This window comes from Dipodomys merriami, unplaced genomic scaffold (assembly GCF_024711535.1).
Source record: "Dipodomys merriami isolate MVZ:Mamm:240054 unplaced genomic scaffold, mDipMer1.0.p SCAF_4, whole genome shotgun sequence".
NCBI lineage: Eukaryota > Metazoa > Chordata > Mammalia > Rodentia > Heteromyidae > Dipodomys > Dipodomys merriami.
The window spans coordinates 81,263,950-81,288,641 of NW_027205603.1; the positions used below are offsets into that span (position 1 = coordinate 81,263,950).

At 42.8% G+C, this 24,692-nt stretch overlaps 2 protein-coding genes across 3 annotated transcripts in view; one reads left to right on the forward strand and one right to left on the reverse strand.

The window, feature by feature from the left end:
- Window positions 1–23,922, forward strand: part of Ntaq1 (N-terminal glutamine amidase 1) — a 74,045-nt gene extending 50,123 nt beyond the window's left edge. The window contains exons 7-8 of one of the 2 annotated variants that reach the window (XR_011365702.1): window positions 11,159–11,295; window positions 23,806–23,922. Coding sequence is in view for 1 of the 2 variants with exons in the window: in XM_069991365.1 (XP_069847466.1) it covers window positions 11,159–11,214 (56 nt within the window). In the remaining variant the exon portion in view is untranslated. Of the gene's footprint in view, window positions 1–11,158; window positions 11,873–23,805 lie in introns of those variants that run through there. The other variant, XM_069991365.1, reaches the window with a different exon arrangement.
- The window catches only part of Fbxo32 (F-box protein 32), a 40,591-nt gene that overhangs the window by 3,120 nt on the left and 12,779 nt on the right, over window positions 1–24,692 (reverse strand). The window contains exons 4-8 of the mRNA XM_069991362.1: window positions 24,508–24,600; window positions 9,724–9,817; window positions 8,373–8,557; window positions 1,728–1,910; window positions 306–449 (exon numbers count right to left, since the gene is read on the reverse strand). Coding sequence (XP_069847463.1) covers window positions 306–449; window positions 1,728–1,910; window positions 8,373–8,557; window positions 9,724–9,817; window positions 24,508–24,600 — 699 coding nt within the window. The remainder of the gene's footprint in view (window positions 1–305; window positions 450–1,727; window positions 1,911–8,372; window positions 8,558–9,723; window positions 9,818–24,507; window positions 24,601–24,692) is intronic.

The window sequence follows — 24,692 nt, forward strand, 5'->3', positions numbered from 1 at the left end:
CAGACAATATCAAAACAACAATTCTCTGTCAAGTGGGCCACGGCACTGGAAAAGCTCTGAGTTTTCTAGTGTGTGCTCCAATGCACCTGGAGATAGGAGGATTTAAAGGTGAATGGGAGACAGAGAAAAATCTCTGTGTTTCTTCCTCCTGTCCAGACACTGAATGTGTTTTACCCACTCCTTGAGCAAAGGGTGGAGACAGGAAAAGGGAGGAAGAGTAGGAAAGGACTCAGCCTCCTGTCACTGCACTGTTGACTCTCTGGGTCTGGCCCAAGATCTGTGATGGCCTCGTGTGGGACACATACCTTCCAGGAAAGGATATGGCAGTGTTTGCAAAGCTGCAGGGTGTCTCCATATTGCTCTTTCCTTGGATAACATCGGATAAGCTTAAAATACATCTTCTTCCAATCCAACTGCCCTTTGTCTGACAAAATTAATCGCTTGCGGATCTAGAAATCAAATTAGTAAAAGTAACTGCAGAAGAATTCCAGAGCATGGTTTGTGGTTTTCAGTATCTGAAAAATTCTGCTTCCACCCTCTTCTCCCCCACCACTAATAGTTTCTTTCTTTATCTCTATCTTATCATAGCAAAGGGAAATAATGTCAAGACATACAGAAGTACCTTCTTAGCTCTCCTTGAAGTAGTATCCAACAGGTCTTTGAAAGAAATAGGTGACTGCTGACATCTTACTAATTATTGCTACCAAACTGTATTTAAGTGCTACTTTAAAGTTTAGAGCATCTCCATAACCCACTTCAACCTTTGCTTTGCTTTAGTTCTGAGTGACTATTTCACTGGAGATGCAGTAACTGACACTACGGCTCTATTTTATATTTAAGTATTAGTAGCTTCACTACTCATACAACTCACACATCTATATAAAGAAATTAGAAAATAAACTGGATTTGGTACATGTCTTCAATCCCAGATACTCAAGAGGAGTAGACAGGAAGATCACAAAGTTTAAGCAAAAGGTTTTGTGAGATCCTATCTGAAAAAAAAAGCTAGGTGTGGTGGTAGCAAGCTTGTCATCCAATTACTTGGGAGACAGATAAAAGGATCACTGTTCCTGGCCAGTCCTGGGTAAAAAGCATGAGACTTGAAAAAATGAACAAGGCAGAAAGGGTTGTGGGTGTGGCTGTAGTTGTAGAGTGCTTGCTTAGCAAGTGCAAATTCAAATTCCAGTACCTCCAAAGTAAAAAATAGAAAAGAAGTTGGGGAAAAAAAAAACCTTTCAGGACAGTGTGAGGGGAGGGAATAAGCTTAAAGCTGGAATCTGAGGATCTAAATTCAAATTCAGTGTTATTTGTTTCACCTAGAGAGCTGATTCCCAAATTTGGACTGGCTACTCAGCCATTTGTGGCCTTGGTTTGTTGTCTGTCTGAAGTGGAAGTATAGTGCCTGTCTTCCCTGGGTCATCAGCACGGGGGAGTGGGGGGGGAAATGTCTGTGGCAGCACTTGGATTATAATGCATCATAAAAATATACCTTTTTTTTTTAAGGAAAGGAAATATACCAGTGATGAATTTTTTTTGTTGACTTGTAAAAAATATAATTAGGTTAATATTTTTTTCATCAAAACAATAAAACTCAAACCCAAAACTCTCTCATTCATTTAGAAGCTCTTTAAATGCAGTTTTCCAGGCAATGCAGGTTAGGCCTGGGGTGCCTATCCCTCATGTTAGGGAAGGGGAGGGGAAGGCGGGCAGGCTGCTGGCCCCTTTACCTGCCGCTCAGAGAAGTGGTACTGGCAGAGTTTCTTCCACAGCAGCCTGTCCTCACTGAGCACATGCAGGTCTGGGGCCACCTGGCCAAGGCTCACCAGGTCCCGTCCATCACTCAACCTTTGCAAGATATTCAGTTGTAAGCATAAAGGCAGGTCAGTGAAGGTGAGGCCTTTGAAGGCAGGCTGCAAGAGAGGATAACAGCTGATGAGAGGCTGGGGGTCCGTGAGCCACTGCGCCCCTCTTGACCCCCTCCAGGGAGACCACTGGCCTGCAGTCCTCCACTTTCAAGCTGGCTGATTGTCAAGAGTCAAAAGCAGTGATGGTCCCCATCCTCCATACAGAAGTCCTACAGAGAGAAGCCTGCAGTGGCTGGCACTGAATGGTGCCACAGGCCTTTTCCTGCTGCACTGCTCAATCATACACTCCCGGACTTCCCAAGGGTCATGGCCCCAGAAAAAGTGTGTCCCAGCCTGACATCTCACTGCCCAGTGTCACCTTGGGGCCTTCTACCCAAATACAGCCCCAGACACATCTTCCTATCTATGCACAGTGCCCTTCCTGGGCCTCTTTCCTTTCCCTTAGGATAGGAGTTGCTTTGGCAATTCCCCCCAGCCCCATGCATGGAACTTGCCTAGAACATCTAAGATCTTCAATTATGTACCCCCACAAACCACAACCCTGAATTGGTACATCCATGCTGCATCCTGAAGGCAAGGTTTTGTTTTTTGTTTTTTTTTTTTTAAATCTGGTTCTGCTGCTGTGCCCCTAGAGTCCAGAAGAGGGCTTGGAACAGAACACACACTTGGCAGATATAGGTAGAACGAATGAAACCTGCATAGTTTTAACTGAATAGTGTAAAAACAGGTTTTTTTGGAAAGAACAATAATACAAAGACACTGTGTTTGTGTGTCTGTGTGTTTATATTTGTGTGTGTATGTAATGTGTATGTGTGTACATGAATCTATGTTTGCATGTATGTGTGTGGATCTGTACATATAAGTTTCTGAGTTTGTGTGTGTTGTATTTGTGTATGTATGCAGGTGTGTCTATGTATCTATAAATGTATGAACGTGTATGTCTTGTCTCTGTGTGTATGTGCAGACTATAGATTTTAGCGTGATACTGTATAATCTGAGAGGTCACAGAATAAAATAAGCACAGGATGAAGAAACCTTTCCTTACCCTGGCAATGGGTATTACGTTCCCTCATCAAGTTTTTAGTAAGAGAAATCCTGCAGGGAACAGAGGAGAGGAAACAAAGGCCAAACCCATCGAGGAAGGCTTGCAGGGCTCACTCAGGCCCAGCAATTGCCTGTGTCCATGCAAGGCGGGACTGGCATGCAGAGGGAAGGTGGGCAGTGGCACTGGGCCTTGACAAGGAGGACCAGTGAAGAACAGAAGTGGCTAGGCAGCAGAGCGGGAGCCCAGGCATCTTTGGGAAATCACATCAGTATTTCCCAAGAAAAATGACCAGATTTAGAAGGCAGCAATGGTCTCTGCAGTTCTAACAGTCTCCAAATTGGACCTCCTGTTTCATCAAGGTGTCTGTGACTCCACATTTTGATGTCTCACTTCTCTCAGGTTGCTCGGCTGGGCTTTTCGTTGCTTGTAGTGTTCAAGAGCTGGTGTGACTGCATAAAGCTGTAGACTATTTATCATCTGTTGCTAATCATGTGAGCTAATAAAACTGCTATGAGATTTTCATTTGGTTTCCAACACTTCAAAGCCTCTACTTTTTTATTTTTTATTTTGGTTAAAAATGCCCAGGCCAATTATTACATTAACTTTATTAAAGGCAAGTCCACTTGGCAAAGTTCACTCTGTCAAATTTTCAAACCTGAACTTTTCCAAAATCCTTGCCTAGACCCCCGTGCCAAACTCCTACTGCTGATAAATGGTTAACTGCCTGTGCGCCTTGCTGGTTGGCTATAAACGTAAAATAAAAACTCTTGCTTCTCTAGTGAAGCATTTGGCTAACATCCACTTATGTCTCTCTGCCTCCCACATTTCAAAACCTTGCCTTGCCCCTGGCACTGTAATTATAGTTCATTTTCCCTCTACAAACCAGTTCCTTTCATTTTTTTCTTCCTTCATCCTTTATTAGTTGAATTACAGTTGCCAACAAAAATTTATTCCAAAAAATTAGATATGAAGATTTCGAAGGAAAAGGAGATTATATACTGGAAAGATATCCATTGGATTTTGGCACGTATTTACTATGAAAGCCACCTTTAATATGTTCGGGGAATAACATACTTTTCTTAGTCCTAAACTCTTAGGAAGAATGTTTTAAAATACAATCTGCATTGAAGTAATGAAGTCCTCTTCTGTCTCTTCTTTATCCTCTCTTTGCAGAGTTGAGCATTTATGGGAAAAGTTCTTCAGAGCTCTATAAAGATTCCAGTTCAGCTTTCAAACATTAAATAGAGTCAGAGCCCAGGAGGGTTGGGACTGAGAACATGGTAGATGAGAGAGCAAGAGTTAAAAAGATAGCTTGGTGTTGGCAAAATGATACCTGGCCCTCCATATCTGTAGATTCTGTATCTTCAGTCAGAATGAACCAGGGGTAGAAGAAAAACCAGGTCCTATTCTTAGCTACTTGGGAAGCTGAGATTGGGAGGATCACAGTTCAAGGCCAGGCCAGGAAGAAAAGTGTTCAACACCTCTTTTCAACAGATAGCTGGACAAGGTGTTGCATCTACTATTTTAGCTATAACAAAAAGACTAGGTAGCTCTCAGGCAGGAAGCAAGACCCTATCTCAAATATAGCAGAAAATCAGGGCTGAAGGTATGGCTTAGTGGTAAGAGCACCTTTGTAGCAAGTGGGACCCAGAGTTTACACCATAATACAGTGAGAAAATAAAAACGTGCACATATACTGAACACGTGCAGTTTCTTTTTTCTTGTCATTCTTCCTTAACAATACAGCATGACAGCTATTTGCATAGCATTTACACAGAATTAAATATTGTGGGCTTTAGGGAGAATTTAGAGGAGGATATATGTAGGTTATATGTAATTGTTACACTATTTTATTTTGAGACTTAAGCATCCATGGATGTTGGTGTCCTCAGGAGTCTTGAAAGCAATCTCCTATGGATACTGGGGACAAACATATTCTTTTTTTTTTTTTTTTTTTTTTTTTTTTTGTGCTGATCCCTTGGCTTGAACTTAGGGACAAGGCACTGTCACTGAGCTTTTTTGATCAAGGCTAACAATTACCACTTGAGTCATACCTCCACTTCTGGCTTTTTTGAGTGCTTAATTGGAGATAAGAGTTTCACGGACTTTTTCTGCCCAGGCTGGCTTTGAACTATGATCCTTGGATCTTAGACTTCTGTGTAGTTAGGATTATAGGCGTGAGCTACCGGTGCCTAGCTTGACAAATATGTTCTTAACTCCTCAATCCAATTGTTTCTCATTTATAAAATGAAGAAATGTGTGTTTTATAGCACTTTTGGGTGGGATGGATGAGATACTGAATGGAAGTCTTTAGCACAGTACCCAGTAAATTTTAGTCAATTATCCAAATTACAATTATTTGGTAGATGAGATAATTAATACACATGAAGGACTCAGAAGACTGTGTGGTTAAGAAAGGCCTTGATAATAACACTTGACACATTTACCATACTTTCTTTGTACCAGACACTGTTCCAGCAGCTTTCTGTAGACTCAAGAGCTCTCTCATAGGGCTAAGCGGTAGCATCAGTGCACCAGTTTTCCAACTAAAGGAAATGAGGCCTGGAGATACTGGATAACTTTCCTCAAACCTGTAGTTGTAAATTATCATTATCATCCATCATCCAGGGCAGTATTTTCCCACTGTGTTGCTCTGAACACTGAACAAGCACTTCTGCAAGTAGTGAGGAAGAAGATGGCCCTTCTCCCATTCATTCGTTCAACTTGAAACTTCCCGGCTGCCTTGTACCAGGGAAAAGAGCAAAGATAGATAATGTCCTTTATGGAGTTTATAAGCCATGGGTGGAGATGAGGCACATGAGCCTAAGATGCCAGTGGACCTGCTCCCAGGAAGTGCTCTGAGGGAGGGGATAGGACAGGGGCTTCCCACACTGATGGTCAGGGAAGAATCTGGGCTAAAGTTCCCAAGGCAGGACCAGCCTGGAGTGTGCACACAGCAGCTGGGAGGGGCTTGAGCAGCTCAAGCACAGTGGACAGGGGATGAACTCCTGCTTAATCTCTTTTGCATCAGATTTCATAGGATTAAAGAAGGATTTTTAAAAGCTGGATCACTGGATAAGTAATTAGAAGAAAGTGAGACGGGAGGAAGGCTTGGAGACTACTGACGTTCAGCAAGCTTTGCCATTTTAGGAATAAGGAGTCGAGGGCTCTGACCTCAGCTTTAGGCCCATCTGCTGTGTAATGTCAGGAGAGTCACTGTGCTTCTCTGGTCTCTACTCCAGTTCCTTTCTATAAGGAACTATTTTGAGTTCCCAGATTTCAGCACCAAAGATAAGGAAATATTTCCAGGGCTGAAGAAGACTTGGGTGCCTTTCTCAGGTTGTTCAGTCCAATAAACCTGTTGGCCTGTGAGTTTGTCTTTTTGATCTTTTAAAAATTTATATTCCAGGGACTGGGAAGGTGGCTCAGTGGTAGAGCGCTTGCCTTGCATGCCTGAGGCCCTGGGTTCGATTCCTCAGCACCACATGAGCAAAAAGAAAAAAGCTGGAAGTGGCGCTGTGGCTCAAGTGGTAGAGTGCTAGCCTTGAGCTGAAGAGCTGAGGGACAGCACCCAGGCCCGGAGTTCAGGCCCCACGACCGGACCCCCCAAAAAAAATAGTTTTTGGAAGATGACCTGTACTTGTGCGTGTGGGTATGTGTGTACCTGTGTATGTAACTGAAGTGATACTAAGAAAGTTACAAAACTCTGAAGCTTTTAATTATTCCTTGCTGTAGAGTTTAAGAAAGCAAGACCCAGGGGCTGGGAATGTGGCTTAGTGGTAGAGTACTTGCCTAGCATGCATGAAGCTCTGGGTTCGATTCCTCAGTACCACATATACAGAAAAAGCCAGAAGTAGTGCTGTGACTTAAGTGGTAGAGCACTAGCCTTGAGCACAGAGAGGCTCAAGGACAGTGCCCAGGCCCTGAGTTCAAGCCTTAGGACCAGCAAAAAACAAAACAAAACAAAAAAACAAGATCCAGAGAAACCATTGACATAACAGTAAAGCAAAGGAAGTGGCTTCTGAAACTTCTTACAGTAAAATAGTTATTGAAGAGGCCGAGGTTTCAATATGCTACCTCCTTCTGATACAGTACAACCCAAACTTTTATCAGTGTGGATTCCGGAAGCCATTAACAGCCACATCCAGTGATTAGATAAGTAAGCAGAGTGCTATGTGAGCTGCTTAAGTGCCTGTCCATTAGTGAGCCCTGAGCGGTTACAGCACTGTAGTATCTTTTGCATTGTGTGTGCTTTGGTCCTTCTGCCTCACTATTAAGGGGACAAGAATGGAGGGAGAGTTACATTTTGAAAGCCAAAAGCAGCTACTGACAGAGGTAGATATGCTTTGCTGCTAACATAGAGCTTTAAAAATAAAATTCAGTGAGAAAGCTCACATTCTTTTTCTTTGTATATTCACAGTACTATAGAAGAAATCAGAATTTTTTTTTTTTGTGCCAGTCCTGGGGCTTGAACTCAGGGCCTGGGCATTGTCCCTGAGTTTTTTTCTCTCTCTCTCTCTTTTTTTTTTTTTTCTCAAGTCTAGTACTCTACTACTTGAGCCACACCACCACTTCCACGAATCAGAATTAAAAACAATTTTTTTTTTGGCTGGTCTGAATGTTTGAACCCAGGGCTTAGGTGCTGTCCGTGAGCTCCTTTTGTTTGAGGTTAGCCCTTTACCACTTCGGTTATAGTTGCATTATTAGAGATAAGGGTAGCCAGGCATCGGTGGCTCACACTTGTAATCCTAGCTACTCAGGAGGCTGAGATCTGAGGATCGAGGTTTAAAGCCAGCCCAGGCAGGAAAGTCTGTGAGACTCCTATCTCCAATAAACCACTAGAAAACCGGAAGTGCCACTGTGGCTGAAGTGGTAGAGCGCTCACCTTGAGCTAAAGAGCGCAGGGACAGTGCCCAAGCCCAGAGTTCGAGCCCCATGACCAACCAAGAAAAAAAAAAAAGTAGAGATAAGGGTCTCATGCACATTCCTGTCTGCACTAGCTTTGAACTGAGATCCTCAGATGTTAGCCTCCTGAGAACCTAGGATTATAAGTATGAGCCTTTGGCACCCAGCCAGGAACCAGAATTTTAAAAGGCTGGTGCCAGTTCACCAAGCCACTGCCTGCATGGGCTCCACTGTAGTTAAGACAGCATCAAACAATTCATTTTTTAAAGAAGTTTTTCACCCTGAGAAAAAGAACAGAGAGATCCCCAAAATCCACTGGGACAGCTGGCATCACCTCCAAAGCCAACTTCTCAATTCCCCATCATAATGTTTCAATTAGCTGTCATCCTTCACATCTTTCCATTCCATTTTACCAAGTGATTGTCGTTCCCCCCTCCCTGCCCACAGCACCAGGATAAAGGGTGTCATCAGAAGAGGCCAGATTCCTCCCTCACCAGCCCTGGCACTCAGTGCGGCTGTGCAGCTTCCCTGGGGGAGGTGGGGCCTGTCCTGCTTACCCTGGTGATCTGGATGTTGTTCAGCTGTTGCTGCCAGTGTAGAATGGTCTCCATCCGATACACCCACATGTTGATGTTTCCCACCAGCACAGACTTGCCCACTCTTTGGACCAATGTGCAGAGGGAGGTGTAGAGGGTCTGCAGTAGCTCCCTTATAAGTCTAATGTTTTGTTGGTCTTCAAGAACTTGAGTGGGGAAGAAAACAGATATAATCCTAAGTTATGATACTAAAACTGTGAACATTTTATTAGAAGGCTTTTCTTCTTCTCCACCTGCTCCTCTCACCTGGACACTGCCTCTGGGAATATGGCTTTTTTTTTTTTTTCATTTTTAAAAAACACTTGGCAAAGCTTTAGTGCTGGAGGCCAGCCGGTAGAGTTTCCGTTGATCTAGGACCCTCTTTGTTCTCTCCTTTCTGGGTTTTTATATAAAGCCCCCTCCTTTCCCTATTGTTCTACTACTGTTAATGGCTCACCTGATCAGAAAGTCACTTCTTACTCAGCAGTGAGATCTTCTGGATGGTCAGTGATTTCACTGTTTGGAATCTGGGTTCTAATCCTGTCTGACTAATTTCTTTGTCATGATAGACAAAGGGCTTCTCACATGCCTCTGTTTCCCCGGGTATACAGTGACCTAGTGGAGCCAGAGACCCAAATCTCCCTCTTATCTCCAGGTCTATGAAATCTTGTCTGCATTGCAGCTCTATTTTCTAGGAATCTGGCTAGGTTAATCACCAAAGGTGGGATCTGGTTTTTACTGAAAAGCATTTGAGACTTAAAGCAGGGCAAATGGATGATCCCACAGAAAGGATGGGAGAGTGGCGGTCTCTTTCTTTGTTCCTCCCCCATTTTTGGCAGTAGCGGTGTTTGAACTCAGGTCTGTATATGAGTTTGAACCCCAGGCTTGCCTGGCAGGTGCTCCACCACTTGAGCCATACTCACACCCCTTCTTTTCAGTTTAGTTGTTTCTCAGGTAAGGTCTCACAACTTTCCCCCTCAGGCCAGCCTTAGATTGCAATCCAGACTTTCATTTCACAAGTAGCTCTATCATATATATGGACCACCATATCCAGCTTGTTGGTTGAGATGGAAGTACCATTAACCTTTGGCTGGGCTTCCCTCAAACTGTGATCCTCCCATTTCTACCTTTAAAGTAGCTGTGGTTACAGACATGAGCCACTACTTCTGGCTCTACACCTTTCTGAATTGGAATCTGGCACCCCTCAAATGCAACTCGAATTATTCATTTCCATTCACTTGCAATACTTTGAATCTAATGACATGTCAACTGTGTCAGAAAATCCACCTGCGCCACACCTATAAAACGGGCCAGAGAGTGCAAGAGATCTCACCTTTTAGTACCACTTTTTCCAAAATGTTCATGAAGTTCTTTTGAGCAATGCCACTCAGGGATGTGAGCTGTGACTTTGCTATCAGTTCCAACAGCTGTGGATAAAAATAGAAGTCGCCAGGCTTAGAATACAGAGATATTTTTCTCTTCTAATCTTTGCTTTTAAGTCACATGACCCATAGATACAGACTGAAGGAGAGAGATAAATGGTAGTTAGGGAGATGGGGCAATAAAAAGCAGATGCTCAAAGCAAAAGACAAATGGGGGGTAATTCAAAACCCAAGAGTTAAGCTGAGTATCTCATTGCTTTATTTTTTTTCACTCCTTTTAAATATAAAGAGTTTTGGCTTCAGCCAATGCTGTTTCCTTTTACTTTTCCAAGTTGGGCAATCAGAGCTGACAGTACTCTGAAAAGAACAAAACCTTCCATGACCTGTGAAAATCTGAGCTCTGTGAAGTTGTCCGAGTGGGAATGGTTTTGCCCTCACTCGAACTTCTTCCCCACCAGAACCTAAAAGCTTATGCTTTGCAACCATGTGCATTTTCTAAGGAAGGGGCAATTCTTCTTCAGATAGCTCCTGCTGCTCATGTAGTGGTTCAACAAACATGCCACATCATGAAGGTTTCTGGCTGCTTTTAAAATTCTCAAGAAAGAGGCAGGCAACCTTAGGGAAGGAGAGAAGTTCAGGGAGACACAAAGTATATTTTTATGTATCTCCCTGGAGAAAAGGATGACACTGCAGTGAAGATTTAGGATCCTTGGAGCATTTTTTTTTTCTGGTTCTGGGCTTGAATTCAAGGCCCGGGCTTGGTCCCTGAGCAAGCGTCTTTTGCTCAATGATAGCACACTACTACTTGAGTCATAGCTCCACTTCCAGTTTTCTGGTGGTTAATTGGAGATAAGAGTCTCACAGACTTTCCTGCTCAGGCTGGCTTTGAACTATGACTCTCAGATCTCAGCTTCCTGAGTAGCTAGGATTACAGGCATGAGCCACTAACACCCAGCTCCTTGTAGCATATTAAGTCTTGATTGAGTCTTGATTTGACCACTCATCAGTGCTGTGATTATTAGCAAGTCAACAACTCTCTTGACATCTTTTTTTTTTTTTTTATCTCCACTAATAATATTTACCCTCCTTAAGGCTGTGGTGAGCTTTACATAAGAGAATGCATACAAAGTGCCAAGTAAAACTGAGGTGCTAAATAAAGGTTGGTGGTTTGCTGATGGACTATATTCCTTCCTACAATCCCCACTATTGACAAATGAAAAAGAACTATAATAACTGAAGTTGGTGTGTCCTTCATTCACTATTTCACATTCTATACAGACATGGAATGATCTTAAAAGAAAAAAAAGCAAAGATTCTGTTTTCAAAAGTGAAACATTAGATAGCCAGGTATCTTTGAAATCATCTTGTTCAATCCATTTTTCCCAGAAGAGCAAAATGAGACTGAACAGAATAAGCCTTCTGAAGCATTCCATAACCCATGAGCGGACTCAGCAGTGTTCTGTTCAACACAGGAAAATGAAGAGGAAACACATCATGCTTTTGAAGAGTCACCAAACAAAAGGGTAAGTGAAAATAAGTTTGTCAGAACAAAGGAAAACCAGGTCTCCAAGAATAATTGGCCAAGCAACGGTGGCTCATGCCTGTAATCCTAGCTACTCAGGAGGCTGAGATCTGAGAATCACGGTTCAAAGCTAGCCCGGGCAGGAAAGTCTGTGAGACTCTTATCTCCAATAAACCACTAGAAAACTGGAAGTGGCACTGTGGCTCAAGTGGCAGAGCTCTTGCCTTGAGCCAAAGAGCTTAGGGACAGTGCCCATGCCCAGAGTTCAAGCCCACAACTGACCAAAAAAAGAAGAAAAAAGGATTAACTGAATTCAGGCTTAGTAAACTAGACCCAGAAAACCAAGACTTCTCATTTCTCAGCATCTCTGCTACTTAGAATCTTGTATCTGCTCAGGCCCTCAGTCAACTTTGTCTCAGGTTTATTAACATGGACTATGATACATGTTAGGTTCTGCAGTAAAAGCTGGAGGAAATAGCAAAATGGAATTTACAAAATTGGCTGGGGGCTGGCAGCTCATTCCTAGAATCTTAGCTACTAAAGAAGCTGAGATTTGAGGGTTGTGATTTGAAGCTAGTCTGGGCAGGAAAGTCCATGAGACTCTTATCTCCAGATATCTATCAAAAACACTAGAAGTAGAGTTGTGGCTCAAGTGGTAGAGCACTAGCCTTGAGCTTAAAAGAAGCTCAGGGATAGAGGGGGTAGGCCTAAGTTCAAGCCCCAGGATCAGTGAGTGCACACAAACACACACACACACACACACACACACACACACACACACACACACACACACACACACACACACACACACACACACACACACACGGGCTACTAAAACAGAAAAAAAGAAAAGAATAAAAAGCCCCTGAGGAGCTAGAAGAAAACAAAAATCAAACCTGCACTACCACCTTGCATTAATGTTTCAGTTCAGAATACCTCTGCTTCCTAGGCATTTAAGCATTGTGATCCCAAAGCCCTTTGGGTGCCTGTCAAACCACCAATAGACTCAATTTCTGGAGCATAATTTTAACTCTACATTGAAAGAAAAAGCCCCACATGCCTCTCTGGCCTGGCTGCTGTAATTTTCATATGTGCAGGGAACAACAAAGGCCACCTGACCAGGAGAAGGACATGAGACTCTGTTAGGATCAGTCTGACGCTCTAAGACTAGAAGTCAGGAGCTGACAGGGAAGCCAAGAGATGCCAGAAATCAAAACACCCAGAGAGGCCATGTCTGTATATGCGCTGCCTGTCTGGTTTAGTTCTGTCACCCATCAGCACGTGACAGTCAAGAGAACAAGTGAAAAAAAAAAGGTACAAAGGGATTAGCCAAACTTTTCATTTATCACTCTGACCAGCAGCAGGATCCAGAAGGCCAAGCTGGTGGTTTATTAATACTCAGAATCTCACATGACGAGCCCAAAGCAAGATGAAAGAAAACAAAAGCCCAGAGCTCATTCTTGCAGGGCAGTTGGCTGAGCACTGTGACTCATCACTGAGGGGGAGGTAGGGCAAGGGGCAAGAGAAGGCAGGCAGCACTCAGCCTGAAATCTATCCAAAACCCCTGGTCCATGTGACCACCGGCTCCCGAGGATGTCAGTTTTAATCTCATCTAAAAATGCACCAACCACAGGGACAAGAAAAGTGAAGGGCATGACTGTGCAGTTAAGGGGAAACAAAAAACCCTTTGGACTGGCTGAGATTATTTTCTTTGACTAAGGAGGGGGAGGGGTACAGTAATAAGAATTTGTCAACTCTGTGTCCACTCTGTTTCACCCTATCTCGAAAGAAAGTCTCCCTCCCCCGCCCTCCCCCCCCCCCCCCCCCCATTTTAACTGCCAGGCAGCTATGGGACGCTGGGAATAGGAGAGCTAGAATCTCTGGTTGGGTGACCTTTACAGCTGTCATTCATGAGGCAAGAATTTTTGAGAGTGCACTCTATCTTAGCATTGCCGGAGGTGACAGGGTTATGACGATAAGGACATATGATCTCTAGACTCATCTAGTCCAGTCATCTATCAACCGCAGCGCCCTGCCCCCTCCTCCTATGCCCCCGCCCCCTCCCGTGCCTCTGGTACTGGAGCTTGACACAAGGGACGCACACTCTCCCTTAGCTTTTTTGCTCAAGGGTGGGACTCTACATTTGAGTCACATCTCTACTTCTGGCTTTTTGCTGGTTAACTGAAGGTAAGAGTCTCACAGATTTTTCTGCCTGGGCTAGCTTTAAACCTTGATCTTTAGATGTCAACCTTCTGATCAAGATTATATGAGTGAGCCACTAGCACCCAGTTCTATTTCTTCGTTTCTGAGATGGCAATAGCAAAACTACCTATATCATAGGATGGTAACACGATTCAAGTGAGATAAATATATAAAAATCCAACTTTAAATACCAAATATAAGGCATTAGTACAATAAGTAACACTTCTTGCAAATTATGGTCTTTTAGGAATTCTTAAAATTGATATCTGGGTTGTCAAGTTTCTCCTGGGAAAGACCAGACACTACATATTGTAAAGTTTTTGGGTCCTCTGGTTTCTGCAGAAATACTCAGCTCTAAAGTGGTAGTGCAAAAGTAGCTGTAAACAATATGTAAATGAGTGTGCATGGATATGTTCCAATAAAACTTTATTTACAAAACAAGCAGATGTGGCCCCTGGGCCAACTTCTAGTATATAACATAGAGTATAAGATTGAGGGCTGGGCGCTGGTGGCTTACACTTATAATCCTAGCTACTCAGGAGGCTGAGATCTGAGGATCACAGTTCAAAGACAGCATGGGCAGGAAAGTCCTTGAGACTCTTATCTCCAGTTAACCACCAGAAAACTGGAAGTGGCACTGTGGCTCAAATGGTACAGTGCTTGCCTTGAGCTGAAGAGCTGAGGGACAGCGCCCAGGCCCAGAGTTCAAGTCCCACGACCGACCAAAAAAAAAAAAAAAAAAAAAGAAAAAAGAAAAAAGAAAAAAAAGGAAAAAAAAAAGATTGAGGGTTCCAGAGCCACTGTCTCAGTTTTTCCATGTAGAAACTGCATAATAATAGTTCTTACTTCACAGTTGTTGAGATTAAAAGCCTTCATAAAACCCAATTGTGCCTGGAACTAAGAATATATTTAAGAGTGTTTTCATTGGCTTATATAATAATACAGACCATTGTCAGATAAGATTATTGACAAACAGATAATAGTGAATTAAATAAGACCTCATATTTCAATCTTATGTGTTGTCCACTAAATGCTTTCAGATTTTAATATTCCTTTCTGTTATCTCTATTATATTTGTGACACATCTAATAGTTCTATCTGTTGATAAAAGTTAACACTGATACCTTATATGGCTTGCATACTTGCACTTCGTATGAAGTCTTATTTTGCTAAAAACAATGTGTATTTCCTCTGTCAGCCCAAGGCAGTAGTTTTCCCATGTGACAAATCAGGACACCGAAGTTCAGAGAGGTTAAATAAGTCACGTAAGATAACTAGCAGTAGCAAATGGTGGAGTCAGGACTCTGGACCATACATATATATTCTCTGCTCTTGCTTGCTCTGTGAGCGAGAGCAGAGAATATCTACTTTAACAGTATAAAGACTTCAGTCTGGAAAGGCCAATGGATTTTGCATGTAGGGCCATATTTTACTCAGAAAATGTTACGTACATTCAGGAGGAGGCAATTGCTTTGGGTCAACCATGAGGCCTACTACTATGTCAGGCGATGTCAGGTACCAGCAGGCAGTGAGAGCACAGAATCTGTTCATTTTATTTCTGTGTTAAGCAAGCTATGTGTCCATGGGAGTGGGTTTGTATCTAGCAATTTGTTTACCAAGATGCTGGAGCCAATTGGATTCCTTGTCCTTAGCCACAAGAGAAAGAGCAGAGGAAAATGTCTTGGTTAGAAATGGCTGTTTGTTTTCTGCCAGGCAAAGTTGAGCCTAGGTGCCAGTAATTTGTGGCTGTGTTGAGGAAGAGGCAGGGGGTGAAAGGGAAGAGAGAGGAGGGTTCTGGGAGGCTCCTCCCGAATTCCACAGTGTCACTGCTGTGTGGTCTGCGTGCGGATCTGGTGCAGTAAAAGCGGTTGTGCTACTGGAGAGAGGATGGCGGCGACCACATCCCCCAAACCACATCCTGCCCTTCAGCTTTAGCTCATGCTACTTTTGGAGATGATGAGTTGAAGAACAAGCTAGTTGCAAGCAATGTTGTACAGCAAATCTCTGAACCACTCTGAGGTGATCTGTAAAAGATGAACGGGCAGAAGAGAGACTTCCTCTTATCTTACTTTACTTAAAAATAGGTTCTTAGCTTGGGAGCTGGTGTCTCATGCCTGTACTCCTAGCTTACTCAGGAGGGTGAGATCTGAGGATTATGGTTTGAAGCCATCTGGAGCATAAAAGGGCATGAGACTCTGACCTCCAATTAACCAGCGAAAAGCAGGGCATGGAGATGCGGCTTAAGTGGTATAGTGCCAATCTTGAATGAAAAAGTCAAGCAAAAGCATGAGATCCTGAGTTCAAGACCTAGAGCAGCACATACACAAAGAAATGTTCTATCTAGAAGGGAGATGTGAAATAGTTTATCAAAGTCCCTCTGCTTTGAATGAGGTGCATTATGATGGTCAAATGACATAGTCAAGGTCAATGGTAGATTGTCTGGACTGTCAGGTTAGTATTCACATGGGATCTGGTGATAGACTGATGCTCTAGGAGTGGCACTGGGGTCTGGGAGGAAATTGCTTATTATGCCATCATATTGCCAATGCTTCCCAGAAGGGCGAGCAGCCTGAGACCTAGAGGGAGGCTGGCAACTGGGCCTTCAGAAGTATCAACACGAATAGCCCTTTCTCCTGTCTGCTAGTGTAAAAGATCAAAACCACACTGAAGCGAACTATGAGGCTGTTGGCCAAGCATATCCTGTAGTCAGTCCATAGGATATTGTTTATAGAGTATAATTAGTCTCCAAATTCCTCCATCTCCTAGGATGGGGGTGGGGTTGGACAGCTTCTTAGAAAACGTGCCAGCATGACCAAAGGCAGGAGAGTCCCAGCCTCAAGAAGTTCCAGCCTGGTCTCCTGTGCTCGGGACCCACGCCGGTGCCACAGGCAGGCCGTGTTTTTTTTGTGACAAGCTTTTGGTTACATTAGGCAGTACCCCTAGGGGCACTAAATGCCATGGACTTCCAAGACCCTTGTTTACTCAATGGATAGCACAGATTACAAACCTGGAAAGTTCTGCCCTGACTTTGAGCTTGAACACTGACAGGTTGCAAGAGGAAAAATTTCAGCAACATTAATTAAATCTTCAGGCATGTCAAGATTGGGTAAATATTATTTGCAAGTGAAACATCTAACTGAGGGAGTTAAAATAAAAAGGGCCAAGTTTATACAGATTAATTGTATCCTCAGCCAAGAAAAACTTGCTCTTCATCGTTCATCTAGCCCAATTCCATATGTGGGGCTTGAACTCAGAACCTGGGCATTGCCCAAGGCTTTTTTGCCCAAGGCCAACATGCTACCACTCTTCCACTTCTGGCTTTTTGGTGGTTAATTGGAGATGAGAGTCTCACAGCCTTTCCTGCCCAGGCTGGCTTTGAGCTGTGATCCTCAGATCTCAGCCTCCTGAATAGCTAAGATTACAGGCGTGAGCCACTGGTATTGGGTGCTCACAGCATTTCAAGTGGATCCTAAGCACTCTGCTAGTTGGCTGTCAGTGTTGTCATAGCGGGCCTCCTCCCTGCTACTCCTGATACCCCTAGTTTTAAGATCCTGGTGTCTGAAGCCACTCTCCATCCCAAGAAGGCCATCAAGTGTCAAATCCAAGGTCACTTTGGCCAGGGAACCTGCAGGAAGGGCCAGGCTGCTTGTGGACATCACGGCTCTCTGGGGCTTGGCAACTGCTTCCCCTCAATTTAAGGCCTGGGGTTTAAATTTGAGTCATCAGGCCACATTCAGCTTTTCATTTGCCAAACCACCAGTCAACTTATTTTGGAGAATGGTTTTTCAGGGTGGTAGGAATGCAGTAATTTGCTGGAAATATTCAAATACAGCTAGAGTGATAGTGTAGAAAACAGTAAGAATGTGTATCACTGGGGGCAGCGGCTCATGCCTGTAATCCTAGCTACTCCACAGGCTGAGATCTGAGGATCGTGGTTCGAAGCCAGCCTGGGCAGGAAAGTCTCTGAGACTCTTATCATCAATTAACCACCAAAGGAGCTGTGGCCTAAGTGGTAGTGTCCCAGCATTGAGGGATAAAGCTAAGTAAGAATGTGAGTTCAAGTCCCAGTACTGGCAAACAAACAAATAATGATGTGTGTTAGTGCAGGTTACCTATCATCCTAGCTATCAGGAGGCTGATATAGAGGATTACAATTCAAAGCTAGCCCAGGCAGGAAAGTCCTCAACACTCTACATTAACCACACATACATATACAAAAAAGCCAGAAGTGGAGCTGTGGCTCAAGTGGTAGAGTGTTAGCCTTGAGCATTAAACCTCAGGGACAGTGCCCAGACCCTGAATTCAAGCCTCAGGACCTGAAAAAGAAAAAAAAAAAGGCAGGCTCCATTCTTCATTTCTCCATTCAGCAATAGGATTCAGGGGAGACAGCACAGAACCAGGAGTCAGAGGACCAGTTTTTGGTCCTGTTTTCTCTCTGCATCCCTTCTTAAGCAATCTTGTACACAGTTCCCTGACCTCTGCTTCTTTATCTCTAAAATCCACTGATAACATTTACCTACGTGTGGATACTGTCCCCCCCCCCCATCAAAAAAGTAGCTATACAGGGATGGAATTAGTTGATAGAACTGTAGTTTAATAACTGATAATATCAGAAGCTTTAGACATTGACTTAATGAAGCAGAGCTTTCTCAAGGTACTCTCTGTCTATAACTTCCATGGCTCTATCTGGTTGATCAGATGATGTCACATGAAGTAGACTCACACTCCTTTCAAGTCTGTGCAATCTCCTGGTCTGGTCATATTCAAGCAGTCATCATGAAGGCTTATGGGCCTCTTGTGGTAGACTGCTTATCTTCTTCAGTGTCAACACAGCTCTGAGAAGGGGCCTGTGATCCTCACTTCCACTTCAAGACTCGTTCAGGATCATTTATAAGTAGCATATGGTAACACCCTCAGCAGATCCTGAATTCTAAAGCACACTGCTCCTCTCAGCTAGACTGTTCTCTGAACAGACAGATGCTCTGCCTGGCTCTCTCTATCTCCTTGAATTCTACCCTTACTAAAGACCATTTAGACCCAACCTTTTCCTGGAAACTTTTCTTGGACATCTTGCCCAAATGATCTGACATTCTGAGACTTTATAGGCCATCAGCTTTATTATATACTGGCACTTTTCAAACTCTACGTCATATGTGATGGCTTAGCTAACTTCTTTTTTTTGGTTGGTTGTGGAGCTTGAACTCTGGGCCTGGGCGCTGTCCCTTAGCTCTTCAGCTCAAGGCTAGCACTCTACTACTTGAGCCACAGCACCACTTCCGGCTTTTTCAGTTTATGTGGTGCTGAGGAATCGAACCCAGGGCTTCATGCATGCAAGGCAAGCACTCTACCACTGAGCCACCTTCCCAGCCCCTTAGCTAATTTTTTTTAATGTTTTAAATCACCAACTAAATGGTTGCAGGGGTCAGCATTATTTTATTCTGTAAAAGGCCAGATAGAAAATATTTTAGACATCCAATCCCTATTTAGCACAGAAAAAGCCACAGATAATATCTGATGAGTATACATAGATGTATTTCAATAAAACTTTATGGACACTGAGATTGAAATTGTATATAATTTTCATTAATACTTAATTTTAGTTGGGAGTCAGTGGCTTATGTCTGTAATCCTAGCTACTCAGGCTGAGATCTGAGGATCATGGTTCAAAGCCATCCCAGGAAGGAAAATCCATAAGGCTCTTATCTCTAATTACACCAAAAAACCTGGAAGTAGAGCTAAAGTGGTAGAACTCTGGCCTTGAGTGAAAAAGCTCAAGGACAGCACTCAGGCCCTGAGGTCAAGTCCCAGGACCAGCACACACACACACACACACACACAAAACAAACCCAAAAAGAAATATACTTAATTTGTACAAGTTAGCTTGTAGGTCATATGAAAAGAGGTGCTTGGCTATATTGGCCTGAGGACCAGTAGCTTGGTAATTTCTGCTGTAGACTTACAGCTTAAAGAATCCTTTTTATTTTGTTGTTGTTTTTCAATACTGGGATTTGAACTCAGGGCCTCATGCTCTTGTTTAGCTTTTCCACTCAAGGTTGTCACTCTACTTCAGCCACACATTCATTCCTGGCTTTTTACTGGTAAATGGAAGTAAGAGTCTCTTGACTTGTTTGCACAGGCTGACTATGAATCTTCCTCCTAAAATCTCAGCTTCCTTAGTAGCTAAGATTATAGGTGTGAGCCACTGGTACCAGGTGAGTCTTATCTATTTTATCCTTTTATTTCCTTCACTGGCTGGTAGCAGAGCCAAATGAAAACAGCACAGATTTTGGAGTTATTTAAGTCTGAATTCAAGGTCTAGTTCCACTTTACATTGGCTAAGTAATAGCAGATATATAATAGTTGGCTCTATGACCTTTTTTTTTTCTTTTCTTTTCTCTGCCAGTACTAGGGCTTAAACTCAGAGCCTCAGTGCGCTCTCTCTCTCTCTCTCTCTCTCTCTCTCTCTCTCTCTCTCTCTCTCTCTCTCTCTCTCTCTCTCTCTGTTTTGGTCAGTCGTAGGGCTTGAACTCTGGGCCTGGGCGCTGTCCCTGTGCTTTTCAGCTCAAGGTGAGCGCTCTACCACTTGAGCCACAGCACCATTTCTGGTTTTCTGGTGATTTATTGGAGATAAGAGTCTCATGGACTTTCCTGCTTTGGCTGGCTTTGAACTGTGATCCTCAGATCTCAGCTTCCTGAGTAGCTAGGATTACAAGCATGAGCCACTGGCGCCGGGCTGGGTGCTGTCTCTTGAGCTTTGTTACTCAAGGCTATTGTTCTACCACTTGAGCCATAGCTTCACTTCCTGGCTTTTTGGTGGCTAAGTGGAGATAAGAGTCTCAGAGATTTTCCTGCTAAGGCTAGGCTTCTAATTGTGATCTTCAGATTTCTGCCTTCCAAGTAGCTAGGAATACAGATGTGAGCTGCTGAAGCCCAGCTCTATGAGCTTTGAAGCCATTTTTAAAAGTTGATATTTTTCATTTTTTAAAATCCTCATTCCATCTTTTTCCAATAATGCAGTTTTCTCAAGTGACTCAGTGGGGAACAGGGTTGTTTTTGGATAAGTGTCAATCTTTTCCATCATGGGGCCTCACTGGAGAGATGACGTATATTTGAAACAGGCACAGCCCTTCTAGGCACCTTAGAAGTCCCACTGAGAGCAGGCAAGTCTTTGCCTGACTGTACCTGGCCTCCAAGTTGAAAGTTCCCATTGTAATGACAGGAAAGATGGCTACCTACACTTAAATCCTATTTCTTTCCTGAAAGATGTTAGAACCAATTTAGAAACCAAATATTATTTTCATACCAATTATCTTTAATCTCCATTTCTAAGTGCTTTGCTCTAGGTATGGTCGCACTAGTTCTATGGAGGGACAAAAGGATTAACTTGGAGAAAGTGTTCCAACTAGTAGGTTGTGGACTTTAGCTCGGCTGTGGGATGGGATACCCTCTTCCATCACTGATTCCACATGGATGGCAGTACACGCCCAGGAGTCAGATCTACATTTAATTCCTTCAGTGGATACTGTTTAGAAATGCCTATTAGAAAATATGACATTCAGGTTCCAAACTCTTTTTTAAGCTTGTTTACAGACTTGAAAATTGATTGGGATCACCTGCCAGATTTTTTTTTTTTTAAGTATCAATACCTGGTACGTGAGTACCACCTTCAGTGAATCAAATCACAGAAGGTCTGTTTGTAACACAGAGTCAGGGCCAAGATCCACTTTATCCTCTGGCCTCTCTGTCCCTTCGGAGTCAGCAGTTGGCTGCTGTCCCCAGGTACCAGCTTCCAATCCTGTGACTGGCTCAAAATCTGGAGGCAGTCTTGAGGCAGAAGATACATTATTTTGGCAAGTGATCCTCCTCAAACAGGTAAGTTGCTGCTTCTATATCTTTAAAATTATCTTTACAATGCATAAAATTGTATTTAATTCATTGAGGGGTGGGGAGGAGAGGGAACTGGAGCAATGGACATGGTTTGAAGCCAATTAAAATGACATAAAATCTGTATAAATGTGATGGGAGGTGTAGCTCAAGGGGTAGAGTGCCATGAGCAAAAAAAAATCATATAAAAAGCTTTCCGATTTATATCTCAAAAATGTTCAGATACCAAAGATTCTCTGAAATGTGTATGCTGTGTCACATTTTCACATAGCAGTACTGGCTCTCTCTTTGATCATCTTTGAATATCTTCTGTTTGGAAGACAACTGCCAGCGGGAACGTAAGAAAATTAAAAAAAATATGTACTTTGGCTTTAAAAGCTTTAAACTTTCCTCTCCCTCCTCCCCACCCTCAAGTCCTCAAAATTGGTTTAGTTCCCTAGTGGAACCAAGTAATATTGTATCATTAAAGCATCATTAAGTCAAAGTGAAAAATAGGACAATATGTTGGTAAGCTACTTGGCGGAGTTGGTTTGAGGATAAAAAGAATCTATGAGACATATGTTGAGTTCCTAAGAAGAAAAACCTCAATACACAGTGTGCCTATCATTAAAATATTTTAAGTTCCCTATAAAAATAACATATTATTTCTCAAATTACAGAGGCCTCTGACAGCAAAGGGGAAAATGATTGTTCTTTCCAAAACAGAATTATTTTTCCATTATTTGTGAACCTATCAACTTTGAAAGCCTTCAGTAGTTTCCATAACTTTTAAGATTGTGTAAAGGAAAATGCTTAGGATGTATTTTACAATTAGACTTGATCAGATGTCAGTTTTCTGTTATCTATCTATCTATCTATCTATCTATCTATCTATCTATCTATCTATCTATATTTGGTGCTATTCAAAATCCCATGCTTTCTAGCAGGTACTCTACCACTGAGCCACACCTCCAGAACTGCTTTTACTGATTATTTTTGAGATAGGGGCTTACTTCCTACCTGGCTCATGCTAGGACAGTGATCTGCCTATTTAGTTTTCCCATTGTTGCTAGGATGACAGGCACATGTCACTGTACTCTGATTCCCTCCACTGAGATGGAATCTCTTGGATTTTCCTGCCCAGGGCTGCCTTAGAACCACGATCTGCCCAATCTCAGTCTTTTATGTAGTTTGATGACAGGAATATGCCATTGGATCCTCAGGTATGGGTTGAGAAGAGGTCTTGAGAACTTTCTGCCAAGGCTGGCCTTAAACAGTGATCTTTCTGTTCTTGGCCTCCCAACTAACTCAAATTACAGGCATGAGCCACAGGCACCCAGCTAAATCCTTACAATTTTTTAAACAATTTTTGTAAAGTAGAAAAAATGCTCTTATCAATTAAATTGAAAAGCTGTTTGGTGGGGAATGACAGCCAATTTGGTAAATAGGTAACAATAAGCATTAGTACCTGACTTTTGCATAGTGGATTCTAATTTGCAGAGTATTCATGAATAATATATTCCCATGTTTCCATATGTTCCCTGTGAGGTTGGGGCCAAACCAAGTCTGTAGGGGACAGAAACAGCTGGAATTTAGTGTCTCCAGGACATTTCACTTTAAATCCTCTGCTCTGTAGAAATTATGAGGCAGTTAAGTGTGGACCCTATGACTGCTCAGGTTTCAAATCTAGATTTTGTTCCTTATACAGTACTGCCAATTGTTTAAATGGAGGTAATAAAAGTACTTGCATCTCATAGGATTATGGAAAAGGTAGAAAATGAAGAGGCACATAGTTGTGGAAATAGATTTTTTTCTCCTTTTGCTTGATGTTATTTCTTTTGAAAGGAAAGGTAGATAGGAAGGAAAACCATCTAAAAATGGACTGTTTTGATGATCAGTCTGTAACAAGAAATCAGATCTAAGTGTCTTCCTCTAACACTGAGATGGAAACTATTCGTATTCTTAGCAACAGAAGTTTCCAGATCTACCTGGGCCTGGTTCCAACCAGTTGGACTAGTTTGCAGGCACTAGGACTAGGTGACCTCCTTAAACTGGCAGAGTTATGTCGAATGACACAAACATTTCACCCAAGAAGCGTTCTTCTATTCATTTCTCTTGGGTTGAGGAAGCTTTAGTGTGAGGGTAGACTCATCTGCTCATGTGTCATGGGCTCAGCTCAGGGCTTCCAGCCCATTTCTTTCAGGCCTGTTTATTTATTTATTTAGTTATTTATTTAACCAGGTGAGTCTGCCCAGCCAGTCTTCATCTGTCCAGATGACAGGTCAATGAGCCAGGCCTCAAGGGGGCTGCAACGTTATAACTCTGGCTGAGCTTATGTGATCATCTGACTCCATGACAGGGCATTAAGAAGCCCAACAAGCCAGAAAAAGAAAATCAAAACCCAATCATGCAACACCCACAGGAGGATAATTTCCTTCTATTTCAGAGACGAAAACCGAAACAGCTGTTCCTTTCTAGGATGAACAACCAACAGAAATGCACGTACGAACCTGGGGCATGCTGGAGCTAAAAGTCACTCAACCAGAGAGAGTTACTGCCTTGAAAGTCACAATTAAACTTTTTTCCTTTACTTCCTTCATCATGAATAGTATGCATTAGTGCTCATTACATTTTTTTTCTCCAAAATAAGATTTAAAATGGAAAGCAGTTGAACCCCATTAGGCAGTTTAGGCTTTAGGTGGACATAGAAGGACTGGGTTTTGTGGCTCAGTGGGTGCAGGATTGGAAAGGTGCTTTGAAGTTTAGCTTTGTGGCCTACACTTTGGGTCACAACTGAGTCAGCTGAAGCAGGACAGCAAGGAAGGCAGTAAGTATACTCAGAGGTTCAGAAGGATATGAAATATAATATAAGCCAAAGTAAAATAGGGCTTGCGCCCTGCAGGACATTGTCTTACTGATTTTTACCTAAGGGGACTGGTTCACCAGTTGATGAACTCACTGAGAAATCATGATGGTCTCTGTCTGCCTAGGAAGTCTGTTTTCTGTTTGCCTCAAATCTCTCAGGATCTTAAAAAGTTGTGCTTTTTCTTTCTTTCTTTTTTTTTTTTTTTTTGAGGGGGGAGAATAGCAGTCTAAACAGGCAATCCAGCTTGAAAGGTTGGATAAGCAGTAGGTTCTTGAGACTTACCCGTACTACATAGTTGAACCTTCTGGAATCCAGAATGGCAGTGGAGAAGTCCAATCTGTTGAAAGCTTCCCCCAAAGTACAATATCCATGGCGCTAGACGGGATACAGAAGCATGGAAGTTATTCCTTCCAAGTGAAGGTCATTCTCTAGAACAATCCAACTGAACCAGTGGATGGGCTTGATGC